Raw genomic sequence first — 20,553 nt, forward strand, 5'->3', positions numbered from 1 at the left:
GAAGGCATATGAAGTGAAGAAGTAAATCGGAAACTCAAAACGGCAGTGCATAGGGCTTCTTCAAAGCGCACCGTTTGGTTTCATTGGGAGAAACGCACCGTTTAGATAAAATAGAAAGTAGATGTATTTAGATAAAATAGAAAGTAGATGTATTTGGCTAAGTGTTGCTCACCTGTTTGTCGTACGCACCGTTTTAGTGTTTGCGTTTTCAATTCTGTCCTTTAATTTACGTGAACAGTAGTTATTTTATGCTTTTTTCAGAGTTTGATATGAGTGGGGGGTATTTGACAGAGGACCGGAGTGTGGTACGGGTGTCTTGGATCATTTTGAAAAGTTGTTTGTTGTAGTGGAGGAAGGAATGACCGCGAATTCATTCCGACGTGGCTCGTAATGCATTTCACTATTCCCTCATCTTACTTGTGTTATTATCAGTGTTCATCCTCAACCCGGTAGCAAATATCTAGATTCCATCTAGGGGTCTTAACAGAGCACATATAGCAGCAGTCCAACACATAATTGTGAATGATAACATACGAACCAAGAGTGGCTAAAACGTTGGGATATAACAAAGAAAAGAAACGATTTTTTGAGTGTATTTTGAGCGAGAATTATAACCAAAGAAAGGGGCAAGAAAAGAAAACAAAAAAAGCAAAAGATGAAGCAATTACGACCGACCCTTCTACCGCATCTGCCCAGATCCATAAGGGGGCAACATTGATGACTGTGGCATGCCGCTGTGGATCGATGACTGCATCATTCCCGGGGCAACTTGAGGCAGCATTGTCCCAGGTGGCATGTAAGGATTATTATGCATCTGCATCTGCATCTGCATCGGCATGGACTGATGCATTGGTGGTACACCAGGACCCCACCCAGCTGAAGGCTGAGGCATCGCAGGCTGCTCTGGCATTGTAGTAAATGGGGCTCCATTGTATTGAACAGTAGGACCCATTCCCGAAACCGGCTGTTGCCCCAGAATTGAGGGTTGGGAGTTCACCACGGGGTTGTTGGGAATTGTATAGTCTCGGCTCCGATCATTGTTGACCTGAAATCAACACACCAAGCTACAGTGTCACTTGCTGCAAGTTTAAATCAGTGAAACGTCTCAAAAGAAGCATTCTATGATTGCTCATACATTCTTCTTTTCCCTCCCCCCCTCCCAGCTTGGTAAAGCAAACACCTCAAACCCTACCCAATCCTGCCTTTTTACGACCACCACCAAGGCTCAATACATGCATAATGGTTACGAGTATGCCATAATCAAGAAAATAGAAAATGAAAGTAAAGTACTAGGGGTGTTGAAAGCATTTTCAATCCATGGGCAACTCCGTCGACTGCTAGAAGTCATAGATTCTTTTCCCTAAAACAGTCAAGTGTGGTTCAAACAGGAGATATGGGTACCCAAAGGAAAAAAAAGAGCAACCAATGGAAGTTTCATAGTCGAGTTTCCCAGAACTACATTTCTGTAGTACCAAAAGCTGCCTTAAAGGTTATATATAAGAGAATACTAACTGAGGTAAGAGATGAAGAAGGTTAGAACAATAGTCTACATTTCAGATCAATCGAAGCCAACAATGGAAACTAAAAATCATATATGAAAACATTTCTTTGAAGCACAAACTTTGTAAGATTGGTTCAAAACCAACAGGATGAAATAGAATAAAATGAAAAATAAAACATCTATGGAGCTCAATTCTGTTTCCTAAATCACATCCCCACATCGAAGCCAGAAACAAGGATGCCGGTTTTGTAAAAAACCAAGTAAGAGGATACAACAAAAGACAGTAATCAATAGAGGCAGCAAATAATTATAAGTACTCATAAAACAAGTTTCCCTGCTTTCTCCTTACCAAGGATTAGATTTCATTCTAATTACTGTAAATGACTACCGTAAAACATATGACAAAGTTATTCTAGTTTGATTACCTTAATGCTGAGATCGGTTATGGCGTGAATATGAGATGTGAAGCTTGCAAAATCCTCCATCATAGATGCAGTGTCCTTCCAAGGCTTCCTTGGCAACAACAGCAGTCTGAACATCTGCAACCATGGCACTGATTATACATCCTTGTATTATATAACAAAGGCTGCAACATTCCCTCACTAGAAATGTAGGCAAAGCCAATACAGAAGTAATGATAACACAAGAAGACTGCTGCTACAGTAACAGCTAATTAGTGCAAGCATGTCTAACACCAAATGTATCTTAAACTAATCAACTATAAGGCCTATGTGTTGGGTGGCCGAATGGGATATCCCACTTCCTCAAGCAATTATTCCGTCATTTTTTTAAGTTGGTTTGCTTGCATAAGTTAGGCATTTTTGTAAGAGCATAACTGGTGGCCGACTGGAAATGCTCTTCAATACAAATGAACGGACTCAATAAATTAGGGCAAAGCGCGCACACACACGTCACCACTTGATTAAATGATTAGCATTTGATTTTTAAGCAGCCCGGCTATAGAAAATAAATTTTTCACATTCACTTTGGACAATTATGTAAGAGCTTAGGTTAGCAGCCTAGCACTTGGCCAATAGAGTGCATTTCTTCATATTTCGCTTTTCTCTCTCCCTCAATATGTAAGTAAAAAATTTTGACCAAAAATAAACAATCAGGTTTAAAGCTTACCAGGGTATTGGATCAAAGCCTGTACACCCCCATTCTTATCAAACATGGCAATCTTTTGGACAGGCCCAAAAGCAGAGAACACCTATCCATGAAAGCAAACATGCGAAATATCAGAATTGAGTATGACTCACACCAAAAACAAAGAGTATGACAATACTTAATTGAAAGAGAAGTATGACAATAGCAGAGTCAACTGAGAAATTTAACAATTGTGACGTATATAATAAGTACCATGTGTAAAACATCCAAGGTGACGGCATACTGCATGTTTTCAATAGACGCAAGTAGAACATTACTCTCTGGTTCTAGCTTTTTCCCATCCAAACCCACAGTTAACTGCAATGACAAGAAATAATTCCATTAAATCACACCATGCAAAACACAGAACATTTAAGCATCTCTCAGAGACAAAACTTGCAGTCTACTAAGTGTGACATGCTTGACAATATTTGGCAGTAGCAAACTAGGCTATTGAAACAATCTCATTGCATTGAATATGATTGTATGTGCGAGGCCATCCACCATTTGAAGGCCCCTTATGCGAAAAGTCAATAGTCTAACACCTTTATACCCACAACAAAAAATGTCAGTTGAATTGTCTAAACACACCCTTCTAGAAGTCTACATAATTCCATTGAGTGTCCATTCCCAAAGCTATACCTGGCCATTTCCATCTATTGCTGACGGAGCAACAGGAAGGTAAGGATTAGTGTAGTCCCTGTATCAACAGAAAATGTAGTCATAATAAAGCAAGGAAAATAGTGATAAAAGGGGCTGCACCAAAAAATGAAGAATGAAAAAGGGGTAACCAGCAAGAAGTGCATTCATTACTTGTCTACAACCAAAAATGGAAAGATACATCTTATGCTCAAAACAATTAGAAATACAAAAACCGGATACTCAATGCTCAGGAATACCTGCTTCGGTGGCTCTGGAATTTCACACTCAAGTCCGTGTGCGCAGAATATGTGATCCTAAGGGTACATGGTCCCACGTGCTCTGGAAGAAGATACCTGAAGCCAAGGACAAAAAAATGTCAGTAAAATCACAATGCAGGAACAGTTGATAACAGAAAATGGGTATAAAGTGCATAGCTCTGTCTGTGGAACACATGAATGTGGATCAAGGTCCTGTTGGCACAACACAGCATGCCAGTATTCTTTATATGTACATTATAAAAGACAAAAAAAAAAAAAAAAAAAAAAAAAGGGCAAGAGAAGTTTAAAAGTCCACTGTCCATCCAAAGTCTGATAGATCACTTGTAGTCTAACGCCCAATGGGGATAATTCTCAATGCATGTGCACCACATAACAGCCATATGGTCCATAGAAGTTGGGCTAAATACAATGTCAAAAATATAATACAGTTGTCACCTAGGAATGCTTCTTCCATCTAGGGCATTCTTTGCAGAAGAGGCAGTTTCTGTATCTGAAAATTGTACCAGGGCCTGAAAAAATATATTCAAAGTGAGCTTGTATTCAACAGCTGGAAGAATCAAGCGATGGGGATAAAGAGAGAGACCTGAAATCCAGCTGTCTTCTCGAAGGTAGTAATCTTATGCACAAATCCAAAAGCTGAAAAAACCTGCATTACTAAATATCTTTTAGAGAGATGCACAAAACAAAAATCCTAGGAACTCAAGAGCCAAAAGCTATCTGTAATTCCTTCCCAAGTTAATTGCAGAAAATGGAAATCTAAAAGCACATATAAATTCAAGATTCCTAGACATTAGCAAACAAAGACCACTGGCAGAATTTATATATTACACATGCCACTAAAAGTAGAAGCCAGCATTTCATGTATATAAAATTACAACAAAGGATTGCTAGGACAAAAAAACAATTGAAAAACATAAGACTGCGCATCCACATTCTTGCAAAAGAAATGCTAAGAGAAATCTGCAAGTTTAAACTTCAGTTAAATACAATGCATGTGAGGGGTAGAAGGATAAAGGAAACAAAAGATGCCCAACCAATAATATCTGTATCCTTTAGTATTCGACATGAAAAATGCCAACAATATGCTGCTGCTGGGCATGTCAATTGGCATCCGGGTTTTTGTAAAATTAATAACTTCTTCAGTTACAAACTAAGCGTCCAAGGTTATAGCCACTCACATAATCCACAGAAAAATCACTAGCTACACAATAAGGAGGGCAGAACAATAATCTTTTCCCATGAAATTTTATATCCTCGAAGAGAATAAAGATCATAAAAAAGTTTTCATGAACTTTGCTGCACACACCTCAATTATCAGGAACAATGACAACTATGATAGGGATATAATCACATAGATTAAATAATTGAATAACACGAATTCCACATTCTGGATGTAGCTATGCTACATGCAAAAATGGCGGCACAGTGCATGCAGAAAAAAGAGGAAGAGGGATGCACAAGAGAGAAGAAATGATAAAGGCCTAAACTATAAGAATGGTAGGTATAGGAAGTTGAGGAGGAAGAGTAGGGAAGAAGAGGCAGTGTTAAGGAAAGGAGAAAGGAGACAAACACACATGCGCTCTTTCTCACGATGCACTAAGCTGCCATCGAAGATATTGCCTTGACATGGGCCTGCTGATCCATTTACATATATGTCAAAGAAAAGCTTTCCAAAGCATGTCAAACCACAACCTATTACAATATCAGTTGACACATCCTTAGGGTAGCAGTTTACCTCTTCAACTGTAAGGTAAAGCATGCAAGTTACTTACCAAATGCAAAACATCAATGCTGACAAGGCGTGCGTCCTCACCCTCTATTGTTACCAACAGTACGTTCCCAGCAACATCAGCAGTAGTTTTGTTGTTCACGATTTCTTGCCTATTTGAGTACTGTAGGTAGACAGTTTTACCACGCACTTGAGCTGGCTCCGAGGACGAAGCATAGTATGATATCATAGCAATAGCTTGATTTAAATCAGCCTGAAGAAACCAATACATAGAAAACAAACGTTGAGTCGCATTAAATAAAAAAAAAAAGGAAAAAAGATTAGTAAGAGCTAAGATATAAACGCACTCACAAATTCAATAAAAGCCTGATTTCGATTTGCTCCAACATTGCACTTTGTGTTCACAACTTTACCAAATGGCTTTCCAAGTTCAATCAGCTCCTCCTCTGTGCACTCCCATGGTAAGTTTCGCAAATGAAGCACCTTGGATGGAGGTTGGGTGTAACGAAACTGCGGTTGACTGGATACAGAAGCCATTTGAACAATAACCCCACCCTATTATAGAAGACAACAAAAATGTGCTCCCCTTATCACCGCTACAAACAAACCCATTTCATTGTCAGGTTCCCAGCCACAGAAGCATATACTTAATAGCCAAAACTTGGCATCAGAGCCTTACTGTCTTTCTCCAGTCCGGCCACAACATCAGTATGATTTCATTATTCTTATATAATAAAAAAACATTAGTATGATTTCACTTTCCTGGCATGCATGTATCTCATGTATTACAGCCGCATGCACACTGCTTCTCCTCCAAACCAACGTAACTTGTAGCAATAATGCGTTTTTAGAATTATAAACATTTTATTGGAACTTTTATCTTTCAGTTTAAACAAGAATTCAGACAAGCAGCGTGGAAAAAACTCCACAGAATGTTCAAAACTGGACCCTTCATGGTCAGAAAACTCCTCAAATCAATTTTCCAGAATGTAGAAAAAAAAAATCCTTTATAAAGCTCATTTTTTTCCAAGGCAAAAAGATACATGCTTCAAGGTTGAAGAAAATAACCCAAACAGAGCCATCGCAAACAAACATAGTAACGACAATGATATATTATGCAGAAAACTAACCAAAAAATAGAAAGACATTCAAACGCACATTTATATCCTTAAAAACGAGCTTTTTCTACCCAATAATTTGAAGACTAAAACGGAAAAACCTATAGTGAGGAAAAAAATTCTATAAAAAAAAACACATGATCGATTTGCAGTATCAATTTTATGATCAACTTATTTATTTACACACCCCTACCAAATTCAAATCTAGATAAAAATGAGGTTAAAGCTAAAACATTTCCCTAATTTCTCCAAGGCCGCTTGATTTTCCAGGGAAATGTTTGTGGAAATCACATGAATGTATACGTGTACACAGACGCACATAGAGATCAGGGAAAATTCTAGAATCAAATAGAGGAGCGAAAAATGAGAGGATTCGGCATACACACGCACACAAACGCATAAGGTGGTAAAAGAGGGGGAAGATTGGAGTACCTGAAAGATTAGGGGAAGCTAATAGGGTAGGTAGAGCTTCGATTTTCGCGGTATTTGAGAGATGTCGTTGGAGGGTTTCAGAGAGGGGGAAACAGAGGTTGATGAGAGCTCGAGCAAAGGGCGATTTTTATCTCTTTTAATATATATATATATATATATATATATATATATATATTAATAATTAGTATCGTGATCGTGGGTTTTTGCTACACGGTCCAGGATTTACTTGCCACGTTGTCCCCTTTTGATGGGCTTTTATGGGCTTTCCAAGGCATATCCCCGTTATACCATGTCCATGGGTGCTATTGAGCCCAATATAATCTGGCATTGGTAAGCCTCATTTGTTTTAATCTAGGTCAATTTTATTTTATTTTTTATTTAATAATTAAAAAAGTAATTTTAAGTGTATTAATATTTTTTTTATTTTTTTAAAAATATTAAAAAATATGAAAAAAAAATAAAAAACTTGAGCGGTATGTACTACAGTAAATACTGGACGGTATAATAGCGTTGCCCTTTAATATAAATCGTTTTCAATTGGAAAACTTTACATGCAATATTTTTAAAGTTTATGTAGTTGAAATGGTGGAAGGAAGAGATAAAAAAAAAAGAAAAAAGAAAAAAAGAAAGAAAGATAAGACACGTGATGTAAATCCACCAACTACAAAATTTAATGTTGCACCTACATATTTTTGGACATTTTGAAGAATATTCAATATTGTGTCTATTTTAATTTTTTCAATTGAATCATTCAATTAATTGTGCATTAATTGGTTAAGTGAAATCGACTACCAAAGAATCTGATCTATTGTCTTACTCATGATCGCCCATTGAGAGAGAGACTCGAGATTCCAAGCCTCTCTTTCCAACACTGTTTCAGAGAAAAATAGACATGAAACGAGTACGACTTCATTTCTCAATGAGTACTGCTATAGCCACTGCTGGTGGCTCCTGTTGGGAGCTACTGTTGACTCTAATATATATTTTTTTAGTTATTTTTTATAGAAAATTTTTTAATATTTTTAAATATTTAAAAAAAATAAAATAAATTTAAAATATTATTAAAAAACATTTCCTTAATTATAAAATAAAAAAAAAAGATTATTAAAAAAATACTTTTTTAATCATGGAGTAAAATAATTTTTTATTTTAATTTTTGATTAAAGAGTATTTTTTAATGATATTGTAAATTTTTTTTTATTTATTTAAAATTATTAAGAAAATCTACATAAAAAAAGAAATAAAAAAAATACATCAAAAAACACATGATAGAGCCGGTAGCGGGAGCTACCAGCGGTGGCTCTATAATTATTCTTTTTCAATAAGAAATACATACAGAGTGGCTCTACAGTCACTGGGAGCTGGGAGCCACCGCTAGTCTTAGATTGTTTTTTTTTTATATGTGTATTTTTTAATTTTTTTTAAAAAAAATACAATATTATTAAAAAATACATAATTAATCATTAAATAAATTTTTTTAAAAAAAAGGAGCGGGAGTTACCGGCAGTAACCCAGCAGAATATATATCATTTCCCATACATTAATGTATTCTGATGTTGTTTTTCAAATTATAAAATTATTTTTATTATAAAATTGATTTGACGTGAATTTATAAAATTACTTTTTCATAACACCTTTGTGGTTATACACTTCTCATTATTTATCATTTATACTTTGCAGAGTACTTCGCAAACCTCCAGCCTTTTGAATATGAAAAATGCTTAATTCAATCGTCTCGTGTAAGCGTGGGGGAACCGCTTCCTACGTGGAAAATAAGTCAAACGATTCGTTTAACCCAACTTTGCTCTCCCTCCCTCAGTTTGATCTCCCACTGAAGCCACCCTCCAACCTTCCCTCCCTTCCTCTGCCTCGAACCAGTTTTCTTCTTGGCATGACAGCTCTGCCTCTTCTTCCCTTCGTCTTCCCACGATCGTCTACTCAAGATCTCGGTGTTCACCCTTCCTCACGTATAGATCTGTTGACTTGGAGTGTTTTTGTCACCCTTCTTCCCCCCTTCTCCGATTTCTTTGGACTTAAAACTTTTTTGATGATCTCTATTTGCTTGTTGCTACTCTTCTTCGTCCTACCGATTGCTATGGCATCACCGTGATTTATTTTATTTTTTTGATTTTGGGCTTATCTAATTCTGACATGATGATACATAGGATTTAGGGCTTTTGGTGTCTTGAGTTTTTTTTTTTTCTTTCAATGAAAGAAACCATATATGTGGAAATATAGATCTTCCATTTTCTTAAGGAGTGAAGTGAAGAAAATCCTATAGCAGGTTGGGTTTGCTTTACAAAGAGATCGGCAGAACATGGGTAGAAGGTATGTGGAAGTTTCAGATGCAAGAGGCAGGATTACTACAACGCTGTTGCAGTTCCCACACGAAGACCAGACGAAGACTTTCTCCTTTGACTTACTCCCACACGAAGACCAACAAAGAAACAAAACAGAACAGATGGCACCACTCCCACACGAAGACAAAGACGAGGCAAAAATGAGATCTGCAGTTCTTCAAACGTAGACGAAGACGCTTAGCTTTTGGGTTTTTTTTTTTTTTTTAAATTGACGTGACAATTAAAAAATATTATTTTAAGTGCTGACTGTGCGGCGTTTGCAAGTGCCAACTGCCTCTAGAAGAATTGTTTGAATATACGTGCGGTAGGAGACAAATCACCAAACAAAGCTTAGAGAAAGACAAATGTAAAACAAACAAGACATCCAGTTTATTTCGTTAATTGGTACTAAAAGAAAATGAAAGTATTCTAACGTCAATACATGCACCGTATACTTAACAGTAATAGGGCTGATCAAGTCAAGGAAATCTGCAAATGTAAGATGAATCAAAATTAAGAACCAAGGAGCTATATTATAAGCTGGTTCTTACAGAAGACAACATGATTTTAACTACTGCTAACGAGGGCATCCTTATATGAAGTTGTCGGCCCGGATGCCACTTTTGGTTCCTCGGGTTGTAGCCTTCTCCGCTGCTCTTCTAGTATGAGGGGGACCTGACCTTCTCTTACTCGCATCAGCCGTTCTTGTGCCCCTCCCCGCAGTTTCTCCAGCCTCACTCCATCAATCTGCTGCATCTTGAACACCTTAACTACATTTGCTAATCCCCCAAGAAAGAACAGAAGGCTGCCAAAAATGCCTAGCCAAATCCAAGTCCTACCCTACAAACATAGAGACACTTCGAACCATTTTAAAAATTTCTCTGCCCTGGTAAAACTAATGTACTGGTCGTGTGATTATGGGGACAATATTTAGAGGAAAAACTCTTCTGTTTTTCACACACCCAACACTCTGTTTAAATGGTCGTATAATTAGGGGTGGTAATATGTGACACGACCCGTTAACTCAACACGAACACAACACAATAAAAAAGGGTTAGAGTTTAGCCTTAACGGGTTCGGGTCAAAACGAGTTGACCCGTTAAGACACGATAATTTAACGGGTTGATAACGGATCAACCCGTTATGACCCGTTAAGAAAGTTAAAGTTACAATTATACCCTTATACCTACAAAACAAAATTTTTGGGATTTTAATTTCGATATTTTTATTGTTTGGATTGTAATTTTAAACTTGTAGTTAGTTTTATATTTTTTTTTTATAGATATTGTGATTTTAACATTTATATAAAATTATACTAAATTTAACTAGATTAATAGGGTTAATTTTAGGTCTATTCAATCTATTTTTATAAACGGGTCAAAACGAGTTGACACGACACGACCCGTTATGTTAATGGGTCGTGCTAGAGTTTGAGATCTTGACACGATAAACTTAACGGGTCGGGTTAGAATTGACCTATATAGTATAATATACATGTCTTGACACGACACAAACACGATCAGTTAACACAATTTGACCACCCTACTCACAATGATGATGAAAAGTTATTTGAGTTTTAACTTTTAATCTATTACTGTAATGGTTGGTTGAACGCTATGTTTGTAACTAGCAAAACTCAATTTAATTGGTCGTGGACAGTTTGGATTGAAGCAGTTCACATACGTACGTATATACTTAGTACTTAGCAAAAAAACTATAGATTGAATTAGGGGCCCGCAACTTACTAGTAGATCTAGTCCATGATGGGCTAATCCAGCTTGCTCACGGCAGTTGAGAATTGCACCCACCAAGAAGAGAGCACTCCCCATCAAAAATGGGATGTGGACAGTGTGCTGCAACATTTGGACATGCCCACCAGCTCTCTCATAGATTTGGCATGAGTTGTGGATCGATCCAAGCACCCATAAGACAGGGCCAGCAATGAGCATGTTCAGACCATGCTTTTCCAACTTCAGGTAGCCATATCCCCTCTCTTCCTGCAATTTGTGGTTACAAAAAGTTCAAAAAATAAAAAAATAAAAAACTTGCCGAAACCAACCGCTCCTATATGGTCGACATTCGTCTAGATAGCCAAAGCTAGAGAAAATCAAAGCCCATTCCTAGTCGACCTTTCAAAGTTACAAATCCATAAACTTAAGCCAGGAGTACAGTAACAAATGAAGATCAAATCCATGTATATGAAAATCAACATATACATGGATGATTTCATTTTCAACTTCATAATCTCACCATAGCCAAGGGAAAAAAATTCGATTTATACATTAAACACCACGCATGTGTACGTACCTGAATGAAAAGAAAAAGAATCCCCAAGAAGAAGAGAACAGATCCCAGCGCCTGAACCACTGGGACCGCAAACTCCACTAACGCAAGCTGGGGATCGAACCCCATCAACTGCAAGCGGTAATCGAACCCAGCAAGATGCGCCAAAAGATCATGCACATTAACCATTATCATAAGCGCTAAAGCTATGAGCAAAAGGACAAGACCAGACTTGGGCTCACTTGAGAACTGAGCGGCAAACCCGCCAAGAAGGACAATGGTGGCAAACAGGTATAGCCCCGCGTTTACATACTCCGATCGGTTTCGGGCCAGCCGGGGCCCGTACATTCGGCTTTCTCGTGCAGATGCTAGCTTCACCATGTGTATATGTGTGTATATATATTATATATATGTAGTTTTTGGATAAGAAGAAAAAGAACAAAGATTTTGAGGCAGAATTAATTCTAGACTTGCACTGTCAATCTATATAAAGTTGTTCTCGTTGATCTTCCTTGTTCTTGGCTTTGACAGTCAGAGGAGCACATCACATGGATGATCTGAATTTTGAGATGGAGAGAGAGAGAGAGAGAGAGAGAATAGTGGTTGGGTTAGGATACGTGGCCTCATGCATGGAGTTTGTTTACGCAGAGTTTGAACGCAGAACTAGGACGCGTGGCCGTCCAAGACTGAACTTAAGGAAACTGCATGAATTAGGCTCTAATTGATTTGGAATTTTCTATTTACTCAAATGGGATTAATTGTAAATTTAAAACAATAAAAAAATAGATAGCATGGCATTAATAAAAAAAAAAACTACTTATTTTCTCTATAATGGGCATATTAATTATTTATTTTCAATCTCACCGAGTCGATTACTGTATATGCAGCAAGCAATGATCACAACTGTGTGCCCATAACGCATAGTGAAAACGTGTACCGATATCTCTTAAGGTCCATTGAAAACACGATCTCGAACAGTTTTTTGGTAGTTTTTATTTCAGGAACAGAAAGAAAGAATTTGCTAGCTTTTGTTTCGGGCAAGTGATCATTTAATTTCTAACATGATCGACATGTTTAATGATTTTTTGGCTGGATATAAACTGCTCAGATTTAATTCATTTGTATAGATATGCTAACAAATTAATGTTCCAGCTTCAACTATGACATAACTAGATTCAATTGACTGTGACAATGCACATATTATCAATTTAACGTACTAGATTGACATTCTCCGCTCTATTTAATTAATGCCTGTACATTCCTTGGATCTGCATGCATGCCCATTTCAAATGTGGGAGCATGCCCAGATGCCCAAAAAATCATTTAATCAGTAGCATCCCTGATGCACATAATGGAATTAGTTCCATTGCAGTCTTACTGATCTTGGAGGATACGTTAAAGCAAAGAGTACTTGTTCGTAATGGAGTTACCTTCGTGGGGATTGTGTCTGTGGTTGAACTGGTCTAGTCGATTAAGGGATGATAATTTTTTTCTTAGTGCAAAACTATTATAACCCCAAATTTAGAGCACTACACATATGGTAGAACTTCTTTGTCATTCTGGCCATCTATTATAAGCTGAGGAGTTTATATAAGAGATGCCGGCCTATTGAAGCAGATGGGATTGACTGGGGAGCTTTTCTTAGTGCCTGTTGGCTCTGGATGGACATGAATGCGAGTGGGAGATCGAGTGGCTGAGAAGATGTTCAGTTTGTATCCTAAGCCAATATCTGCTTCTGTTATTCTGTCTGGCATCTATTCTATATTGGAGAAATGGGGGGAGAAGAGGAATGTGAGGAATAGATTAAGAGGCTTCTGGGTAAAAAAGGCTCCTGGCTGTAGTTGGATTGAGCTGATCAACAACAGAGTTTATGTTTTCTTCTCTGTAGAAGATAGAGCATATCCTCATTGTAATGATATTTATGTAACTTTAATTTTGAGCATCTGATATTGAATGTAAATCCGTCGCGCAATTTGATTTTATTTTGTTTCTACACAAATAGTGGAGGCTGTTTACTTTAAAGCAACGTACTATCATAGAAAAGTCCATTTCAGTTGTGTGGTCTTTTTCTTTTTCATTTTTCTTTGTTAAATTTTTCTCCATCCCTTTAGGCTCATGACTTGATTATAAATTTTGGATTGCTAACAAGTCAATTGGCATTCTGAGAAATTATTGATCTGAAACTATTGGTTAAGGTATATTTTCCTCCATATGTATATGTTTATCATCTCTTTGGTTCTATAATCTTGGCAGGTGCACATCTGGGATAATTTGCTCAAGATATTGGGTTTTAGCGTTAAGCCCAGTAGCAAATCTCCACATTTATGACTTGGGTAGGCATAAGCTTTAATTGGTTTAAAAGGGTCCTGGTTTGAGTTTGCAAATGTGACCATGTTCTTTTCTCTTGGTCGACCGTTTATGATTGTGTTAGAACTGATGCTTTCAATTGTTCATGAATGGGTTCAGCTCATGTAATAGGTTCTTGAACGCTGGCCCATACACCATGGTGACAACCAGAATATTTCAAATTGACCCTCTTTGGTATGTTTGCAATTTCAATTGAATGGCTGTGAATCAATCATCAGGCATATTGGATTATTACAACTGATTGATCACATTGGTAGATGCTGAATGGGTTAGAAGGATATATTCTTTCTCATAATTTTGTTCTATGTGAAGCCAGAAAGCATTTCTTTTTATTCTTCTCATATCTAATAATGATGCTAATGACAATGAAAAACTAGCTGTTGGTTGTACTTTTGGCAAACAAAAAATCTGTTTGTGCTCCTAGAAGATAAGTACAGCCCTTTCTTCGAAGTTTGTTTATTCAATTGGCACTGCTATTTAGCATACGTTCTTTGAAATATTGAAAATGAAGATAAGTGTTTGTTTTTATCTGTTGATTCTTTTAAATCTACGCCCTCCCCCAAACAGGGGAAAAGGGCTCCTTGCCACACTCTTCTCCATTCCATCGGGGAATGGTGGAAGTCCAAAAGGACTTTTAGTTTGGAAAGAAAAAAGGAAGTTATCTTTAAAGAGCACATATAAATGTCCTGATGAATCATTAAAGTGATGCATTATGGTCACTTTCTTGACAAAGGGTGGTCTTTGTATAGACCGTGATGCATGCTAGGCAATAAATTGGAGTTAAGCTTAAGTTACCGAGTAGATGCATATGCAGGAGCACACATAAACTTTTGCCATATTGTTTTCTTTTTTCAGGAGGTACTAGATGTAGTGATGCCTCTTATCAAGGAATAAGGATAACGATTTGTGCATTACTAAAGCAAAGACGATCAAGAATAGAAATGAGTTGGCAACGAGAAGTGCATTTGGACATAAAATGGGCATGGATTTTACCAGTGTTTTATTTTCAAATGAGTACATTTTTTCAAAAGAGACAATAAATACTCTGCTTTGCTGCATGCATAGTTAAATTTCAAGAGTTTATGTAATTTCATTAGTTTATCTCTTGCGCTTAATTGAAAAAATTATTTTCTTAGGAGGATGGAAAGATTGCCATCAGTGCAAGATGCTGTCTCTTTTCTCCCTCTCATTTTTTCCCTTGTGGTGAGATGCTGTTTTGGGCAGCTCATCATCATGTGATTTCAAGCCATCACGCGAAATCCGAAATGGTATTGCTCAATTAGCATGCTTAATTCATATCTCATAAGAACTGCATTACAACAAAGATTGCTTTTTACAGCTTTAGCTGCCTTTACTGTCACAAACAAACCTGTTGGAATAGCACAAACCATTGCTTAAAAGACAAAATACATATGCAAATGCACTTTTGGTACATAAGCATGAACTATAGATACATGCATTGATGCATCAATGGTTTTGGATTTAAGATTTTTGGACACCCATCGTTTGTGACACAACAGTAGAATGGGACCTAATATGATCCAAATTGATTTATTTTACATTAGTACGTACTTTCATTAGTTGCAAGCTGCAAATGTTTGGATTTCTCATCATTCTTTTCCAAATCCCATTTGTTTGGTTCTTCCATAATTCCTCGTTTCCTGTACTTGCAGTAGAGCATGAGCTGAAGAATACTTAAAGGACAACCAACCAGATTCGGGGCCTGCCGAAGTTTAGAAATGCAGGTCAGAAAATCTTAGTGTCTGATATTTTAACAGGATATATATTTTTAAAAATAGAACTAGTGCTCAATGATGATACAGACCGCAAGAAATAGATCATGGCCCAGTAGTCCATAAGCCATCCAAAGTGAACTAGCAAGGAAAGAGAAAAAAGATAGGTAGAACGGCATGAATTCCACGCTCTTTGTATGTATGACTTGCTTCTGCAATAACAAGTTTCAGTGATACTGACAGTGACAGTGACAGTAAATTGTTGTGCCCAAGAACAAAAATTTAACAGAAGATATGAACTTAGAATGAAATGGCATGCATATATGTGACATCTTGCATGGATGTGTAACGAAAAAAAATCTCCATGTCTTCTGTTGCCGTCAGGTTTCTCCAGAGAATATTTTCTTGAGAATTAATAGATTATGAGGAAGCAATGACTGACTCACCACAACCACCAGTGGAGAACCATACATTGCTACAGAGGCCACTAGACCCACACTCCCAACAAACAGCTTTCGGTGACGGTGATCGTGGAAAGCAAAAGATGAGACGATGAAGGTGGTGCAGGAGACTAATATAACAGGTGTCACTGTCACAGCTACCTTCATCTGCAGTACCCACATGGTATCATACATTCAATATTCTCCTCACTTAAATATATGCATGCGTGTGTGCAGTATTTTAAGCAGCATGGAAATCTCTGCAGCTTTCCAAGAAAAAAAGAGAATGCATGATGCATGAATTAAATAGTGTGTTCTGTTCATGCATGCATTCAGTGCATAGGTACTAGAATTAGTTTTCTCGTGTTTGTGTGGTAACTGTAACATATCAAGTATACAAGCAAAACTTAGCTATCACACGTGAAATGTGAAACTTGCCTTTCCTGTAGCTGAAGCGAACCAAAAGTATATGACTACAAAGGAGAACTCGAGAAGAATCCCTAGTCCATTGATGGAAACAACAGGAAAGTTTTCCCACCTGTAGCTTACAACTGGCAATCCATACCAAGTATAAAGGAGACAGTTCAATAGCGCAATGATATAAGGAGCACAAGAAAACTCCTCTGTGCTTTTCTTCCTTATGACTCTTGAAAAAGTTAATCTGAAAATATAGTAAAACCATAATAAAAAGGGTTAATTAAGTTCGTCAAATGATTTAATCTATCAATTATTGCTCACTGGAATTGAATAAGGTGAAGTCAGTCAGTGATGCAGTATATTAGCATGTTGACATTACATGGGAGCTGCATAGAGTAACAAGGAAGCAGCATTGCCTGCAATAAGCATCGTGCCAATATAAATATTAGGTGAACTTTTAGTGATATTTGGCCATCAATCATGCTTGGGAGTTGAGAAGATAAACAGAGAGGAAAATACCCATGATCCCGACTGCCAAGCGCAACCTGTCTCCCATATTTGGCCTGGAAAGAGGGTCTTGAGATGAACAAATTGTCCCAACAGCAAGGTTCTCTAAAAAATATACTTAAGACTACTTGGTCGACTGTTTAACGCTCTTCAGGGGATATATATAATGGAGAGACAGATAAAAGAGAATGGTAAAAATTGAAAGAACTGGAAGTGCTGTCTACGTCTTTGTAAACTCGTGGATGTAAACAACTTGTTCTAATGAGGAGCTTTTGTTTTAGTTTTTGTAATAACAAAAGCTCCAGGTAGACTCTTTGTTGTTGTTACACACACACACACACACAGAGACAACAACAACAAGAGAATTGCTAAATGTTTTGGTTCTCTAGTAACTGGCAGATGTCATCAGATTTCCACTATTCTGTTGACAGTAATATTAAGGTGTTATTTGGTAATAAATTATAGGGAATATTTGGTATGGGAAGTCCTTTCAGCTTCTGTTAATGAAGAAAATTTTGGCTGTCCTCCATTTATTTTGCTTTGACAGTTTTAAAATCCCATCTCCTCAAATCCAACAGTAGGGTTCTGATGCTTAATTGTGTCATGGTTTCAAGTACTCGAATGTTCTTCTGTAATGTGACTCTACTTCTGGCTGTGGTTAATATAATTTTGCAAATGTATTTATTTTCCTTCATCAAATCGTCAATATTATGACTAACTTTGTATTTGGATGGTGATCTTCATGCCTTACTAATTTGAACAGTTAAAAAGAGGGTCTGTTCATGAACCTGGTAAACTTTTTGGTTGGTGGAGTCAATTCCCACTTGTTGATTTGGACAATTCATCATGTACTGCTCAGATTGCGCAGGTTTTAACAATTGTGCCAAGTGTATGGAATTTCTGTTGCCTAGAAGGTGATTGATACTTAATAGAAGCAATATTCTTGGTGTTTACAAGCGAATGATAGCATAAAGAATATGTTCCCAGGTAAAGAAACAAACCAAGTGCATTTTGTTTGTAATGTCAAGAATAGAATCACCTTAATATGCATGCTCGAACCCTGCACTTGGTATAATATACATGTGCCCATGCACTTCACAAGAACCTTGAAACTCAAAAGAATTGTTGAACAATTACCATAACCTTCAAAATGGTTATATGAATATCAGAAAATTCTTTTCATTTGATGATTGATTCCAATCAACACTAAAACAACAGGGCAATCTCAAGCCTGATCTGCCCTCATCTTTTTGATGAATTGTGGTTTTCATATTATTCCCTGCAATTCAAATCTTCTGGCAAAAGGGGTCTAAATTTATTTAGATATAGAACAAAGATGTCCTTGTGGGCGAAGATGGCCTTTAATTCCACCTTCTTTGGCTGGTAATATTATTAAGACTATGCTTAGCTTCTCTGTTTCTTACTGAAACAAGCATGCCAATGAAGCTCATCCTACCAACTTCTCTTCAGAGTGAAGACATAGGGAATTTCCCATTGAAAAAATGGCAACTTTTTTTTTTTTGGAAGAATTAGCTACCAGGGCTTATGTCAATTCTGAAATATCTGGTTGGTTTTAAGGGGGGAATAAGAAGGGGGAGGAAGAAGGCGACATGACTTGTGGTTAGTGTTTGAAGCTCGAAACTCGAGAAAAATCGTGAAAAAGAAGGAATTCAATTCATATTCCAGAGGAGATGATGATAAGCAATATGGCGATTTGTTTCTCAAAATCAAAAGATGCTCATCTGGCGCAACAAAATTATTCGAGCGTCTAGTTAGCATTATGAACAACGCAATATTGCTTGCTTTTTTAAGTGGATAGATCATATTGATCATGTGCCTGATTGTACGTGGGTTAGGTGTGCGATAGGATATATATAATACGAAAAAATGAAACATTTTTTTTTAATAGTTAAGGCATGCTATTAATGTATTGATATTTTTTTTTATATTTTTTAAAAATGTTTTAAAATAATAAAAAAAATATAATTTTAACCTAACGGTCACATGGAACGGTCTACTCTGAGCAGCAATGTTGCACCGCTCATATAATATATGCCTTAAAAAATACCAAAAATAAAAGAGGCACGAACTATCCAGAGTTTGATCTAGAAAGCATTAAATTTGTTGCTTATCGCTCAAATAAATTTCTGTATTATGGGCTTCAATTTGTGACTTTCATTTTTTTTTTTTTTTTGGTATAAAATGGATATTACCTTTCATTAAGAGAGGACTTACAAAGTTGACTTGAAAAACAAGCCAATTACAATCGTTAGTAACTTCTCAGTACACTTTCGTGACTGACATGGTCTAATCCAGACGGTAAATCTCTAAAGACCTAGATCTTAGAGAAACTACCACCTCTGTCCACGACAGAGGTTAAAAAGCCCCATACCCCGACTAAGTAGGGTAGGGTATACCAAACCCCACCAAAACCCGTCAATGCGGAGGGGGGACTACAACTCCATTCGGACCAAAGTTCGAAGGCACTACTTTTTTTGGATTTTTATTAACCTTGAAACTACATTACACAAAAGAAACTACAAAGAAAACACTGCACAAAAAGGAAAAAGTAGTGCACAGAGGCTGCTGTGGCGCGTGCAGTACATGCGCCACTCTGGGAAGAGAACCGACAGTCGACCTTGGAGATTCCGAACTCACAGACTCCAGAAACGCCGCGCGTGGCGTTGGCAGAGGGCTCCTCGGTGGTACGTGAATGCCACGCGCCGAATGATGCCGGAACTTCGACCCGCGTGTGCGGGCTACTCGCCGCTCCGTTTGGTGCCGCATTCGGTGGTCTTAAAGATCGGCGGCTCGGCAACACCATGGCAGGGCGAGTGCTGGCCTGTGGGCGGCGGGAAGATCCAGATCTGCGATTCTCTCTTATTTCGCCTGAAAATACACAAAAAAAAAATACTACATAGAAGATAAGGGAGGGAGGAAGGAGGACAGGGAGGGAGGGAGGGGAAGGAAGCCGAAGCTCCCACCCCTCTAGCCGGATTTGTGAAGGAAGTTTTAGAGAGAAGGGAGAGAATTTTAGAGAGAGTTTTTAGAAGAGAAGGTGCCGTCTCCTCTCTAATCGAGGAGTTATACCATTAATTATATTTGTGGCTTTCATTTTTATTGCAAGGAAATAAGATGAATTCGATTCAACTCTCTATCTAGCTATTCAATGAATTTATTTATTTTTCTCTTCGCCTTAAGTTAGTGGAATTGTTATATATATATCCCCTTTAACTTAAAAGTGGTTATAACGTGAACAATCATGAACAATAATTACTGTTCACGTTAAGTGTAATGAACAGTGATTACTGTTCACGATAAAAGCAACAGTATTAAACAATGATTACTGTTCACGTTAAAAGCCAGTAATGAACAATGATTACTGTTCAATAATCACTGTTCACGTTAAAAGCCAACAGTTCAATAATCACTATTCAATAATCTCAACCATTCATCTTGAATCTCCAGAATTAATCCAACAGTAGAGGTTAAAACATTAAAAATAAACAAACTTAAAATAGATAATTAAAATATAAATTCAACTTTAATTTATAAAATACTAATCTTTTATCATTAAATAAAAAATAGAGTTTTGTTAAATATTTTTAAGAGAATAAAATC

The 20,553-nt window shown here is 37.1% G+C and overlaps 3 protein-coding genes across 4 annotated transcripts; all 3 read right to left on the reverse strand.

The window, feature by feature from the left end:
* Window positions 1-495: 495 nt before the first annotated feature.
* On the reverse strand, window positions 496-6,999 carry LOC121254981 (polypyrimidine tract-binding protein homolog 2). Its single transcript, XM_041155245.1, is given in 12 exon segments — window positions 496-1,045; window positions 1,927-1,944; window positions 1,946-2,040; window positions 2,630-2,711; window positions 2,861-2,965; window positions 3,290-3,347; window positions 3,547-3,642; window positions 4,003-4,076; window positions 4,151-4,213; window positions 5,340-5,549; window positions 5,648-5,892; window positions 6,847-6,999. Coding segments are annotated over 11 exon segments (1,353 nt in total). The 5' UTR covers window positions 5,834-5,892; window positions 6,847-6,999; the 3' UTR covers window positions 496-679.
* A 2,555-nt stretch (window positions 7,000-9,554) lies between these two features.
* Window positions 9,555-12,078, reverse strand: LOC121254982. The gene is made up of 3 exons (XM_041155246.1): window positions 11,493-12,078; window positions 10,931-11,182; window positions 9,555-10,025 (listed from the first exon to the last, which is right to left on the reverse strand). The coding sequence occupies exons 1-3, from the start codon at window positions 11,847-11,849 to the stop codon at window positions 9,753-9,755; spliced, it is 882 nt and encodes a 293-aa protein (XP_041011180.1). The 5' UTR covers window positions 11,850-12,078; the 3' UTR covers window positions 9,555-9,752.
* A 3,071-nt stretch (window positions 12,079-15,149) lies between these two features.
* On the reverse strand, window positions 15,150-17,103 carry LOC121253823 (bidirectional sugar transporter SWEET3). 2 transcript variants are annotated; one of them, XM_041153742.1, is made up of 6 exons: window positions 16,945-17,102; window positions 16,805-16,841; window positions 16,447-16,669; window positions 16,015-16,176; window positions 15,661-15,780; window positions 15,150-15,558 (listed from the first exon to the last, which is right to left on the reverse strand). In XM_041153742.1, the coding sequence occupies exons 1-6, from the start codon at window positions 16,979-16,981 to the stop codon at window positions 15,397-15,399; spliced, it is 741 nt and encodes a 246-aa protein (XP_041009676.1). In that variant the 5' UTR covers window positions 16,982-17,102; the 3' UTR covers window positions 15,150-15,396. The 2 variants fall into 2 exon arrangements, with proteins under 2 accessions (XP_041009676.1, XP_041009677.1); XM_041153743.1 differs by lacking the exon at window positions 15,661-15,780 and having other exon boundaries at window positions 16,945-17,103.
* Window positions 17,104-20,553: the final 3,450 nt, after the last annotated feature.

This window comes from Juglans microcarpa x Juglans regia, chromosome 3D, assembly GCF_004785595.1.
Source record: "Juglans microcarpa x Juglans regia isolate MS1-56 chromosome 3D, Jm3101_v1.0, whole genome shotgun sequence".
NCBI lineage: Eukaryota > Viridiplantae > Streptophyta > Magnoliopsida > Fagales > Juglandaceae > Juglans > Juglans microcarpa x Juglans regia.

What these genes read in the sequence shown, in the direction of transcription:
- LOC121254982 (XM_041155246.1), bottom strand. Translation starts at nt 11,849, where the DNA reads ATGGTGAAGCTAGCATCTGCACGAGAAAGCCGAATGTACGGGCCCCGG. An exon ending in TTCTTTTTCTTTTCATTCAG is followed by an intron (nt 11,183 to 11,492) that starts GTACGTACACAT and finishes CACAAATTGCAG; the next exon opens with GAAGAGAGGGGATATGGCTA. An exon ending in ATCATGGACTAGATCTACTA is followed by an intron (nt 10,026 to 10,930) that starts GTAAGTTGCGGG and finishes CTATGTTTGTAG; the next exon opens with GGTAGGACTTGGATTTGGCT.
- LOC121253823 (XM_041153742.1), bottom strand. Translation starts at nt 16,981, where the DNA reads ATGGGAGACAGGTTGCGCTTGGCAGTCGGGATCATGG. An exon ending in TCGCTTCAGCTACAGGAAAG is followed by an intron (nt 16,177 to 16,446) that starts GCAAGTTTCACA and finishes TGGGTACTGCAG; the next exon opens with ATGAAGGTAGCTGTGACAGT. An exon ending in GTTCTCCACTGGTGGTTGTG is followed by an intron (nt 15,781 to 16,014) that starts GTGAGTCAGTCA and finishes TTGTTATTGCAG; the next exon opens with AAGCAAGTCATACATACAAA.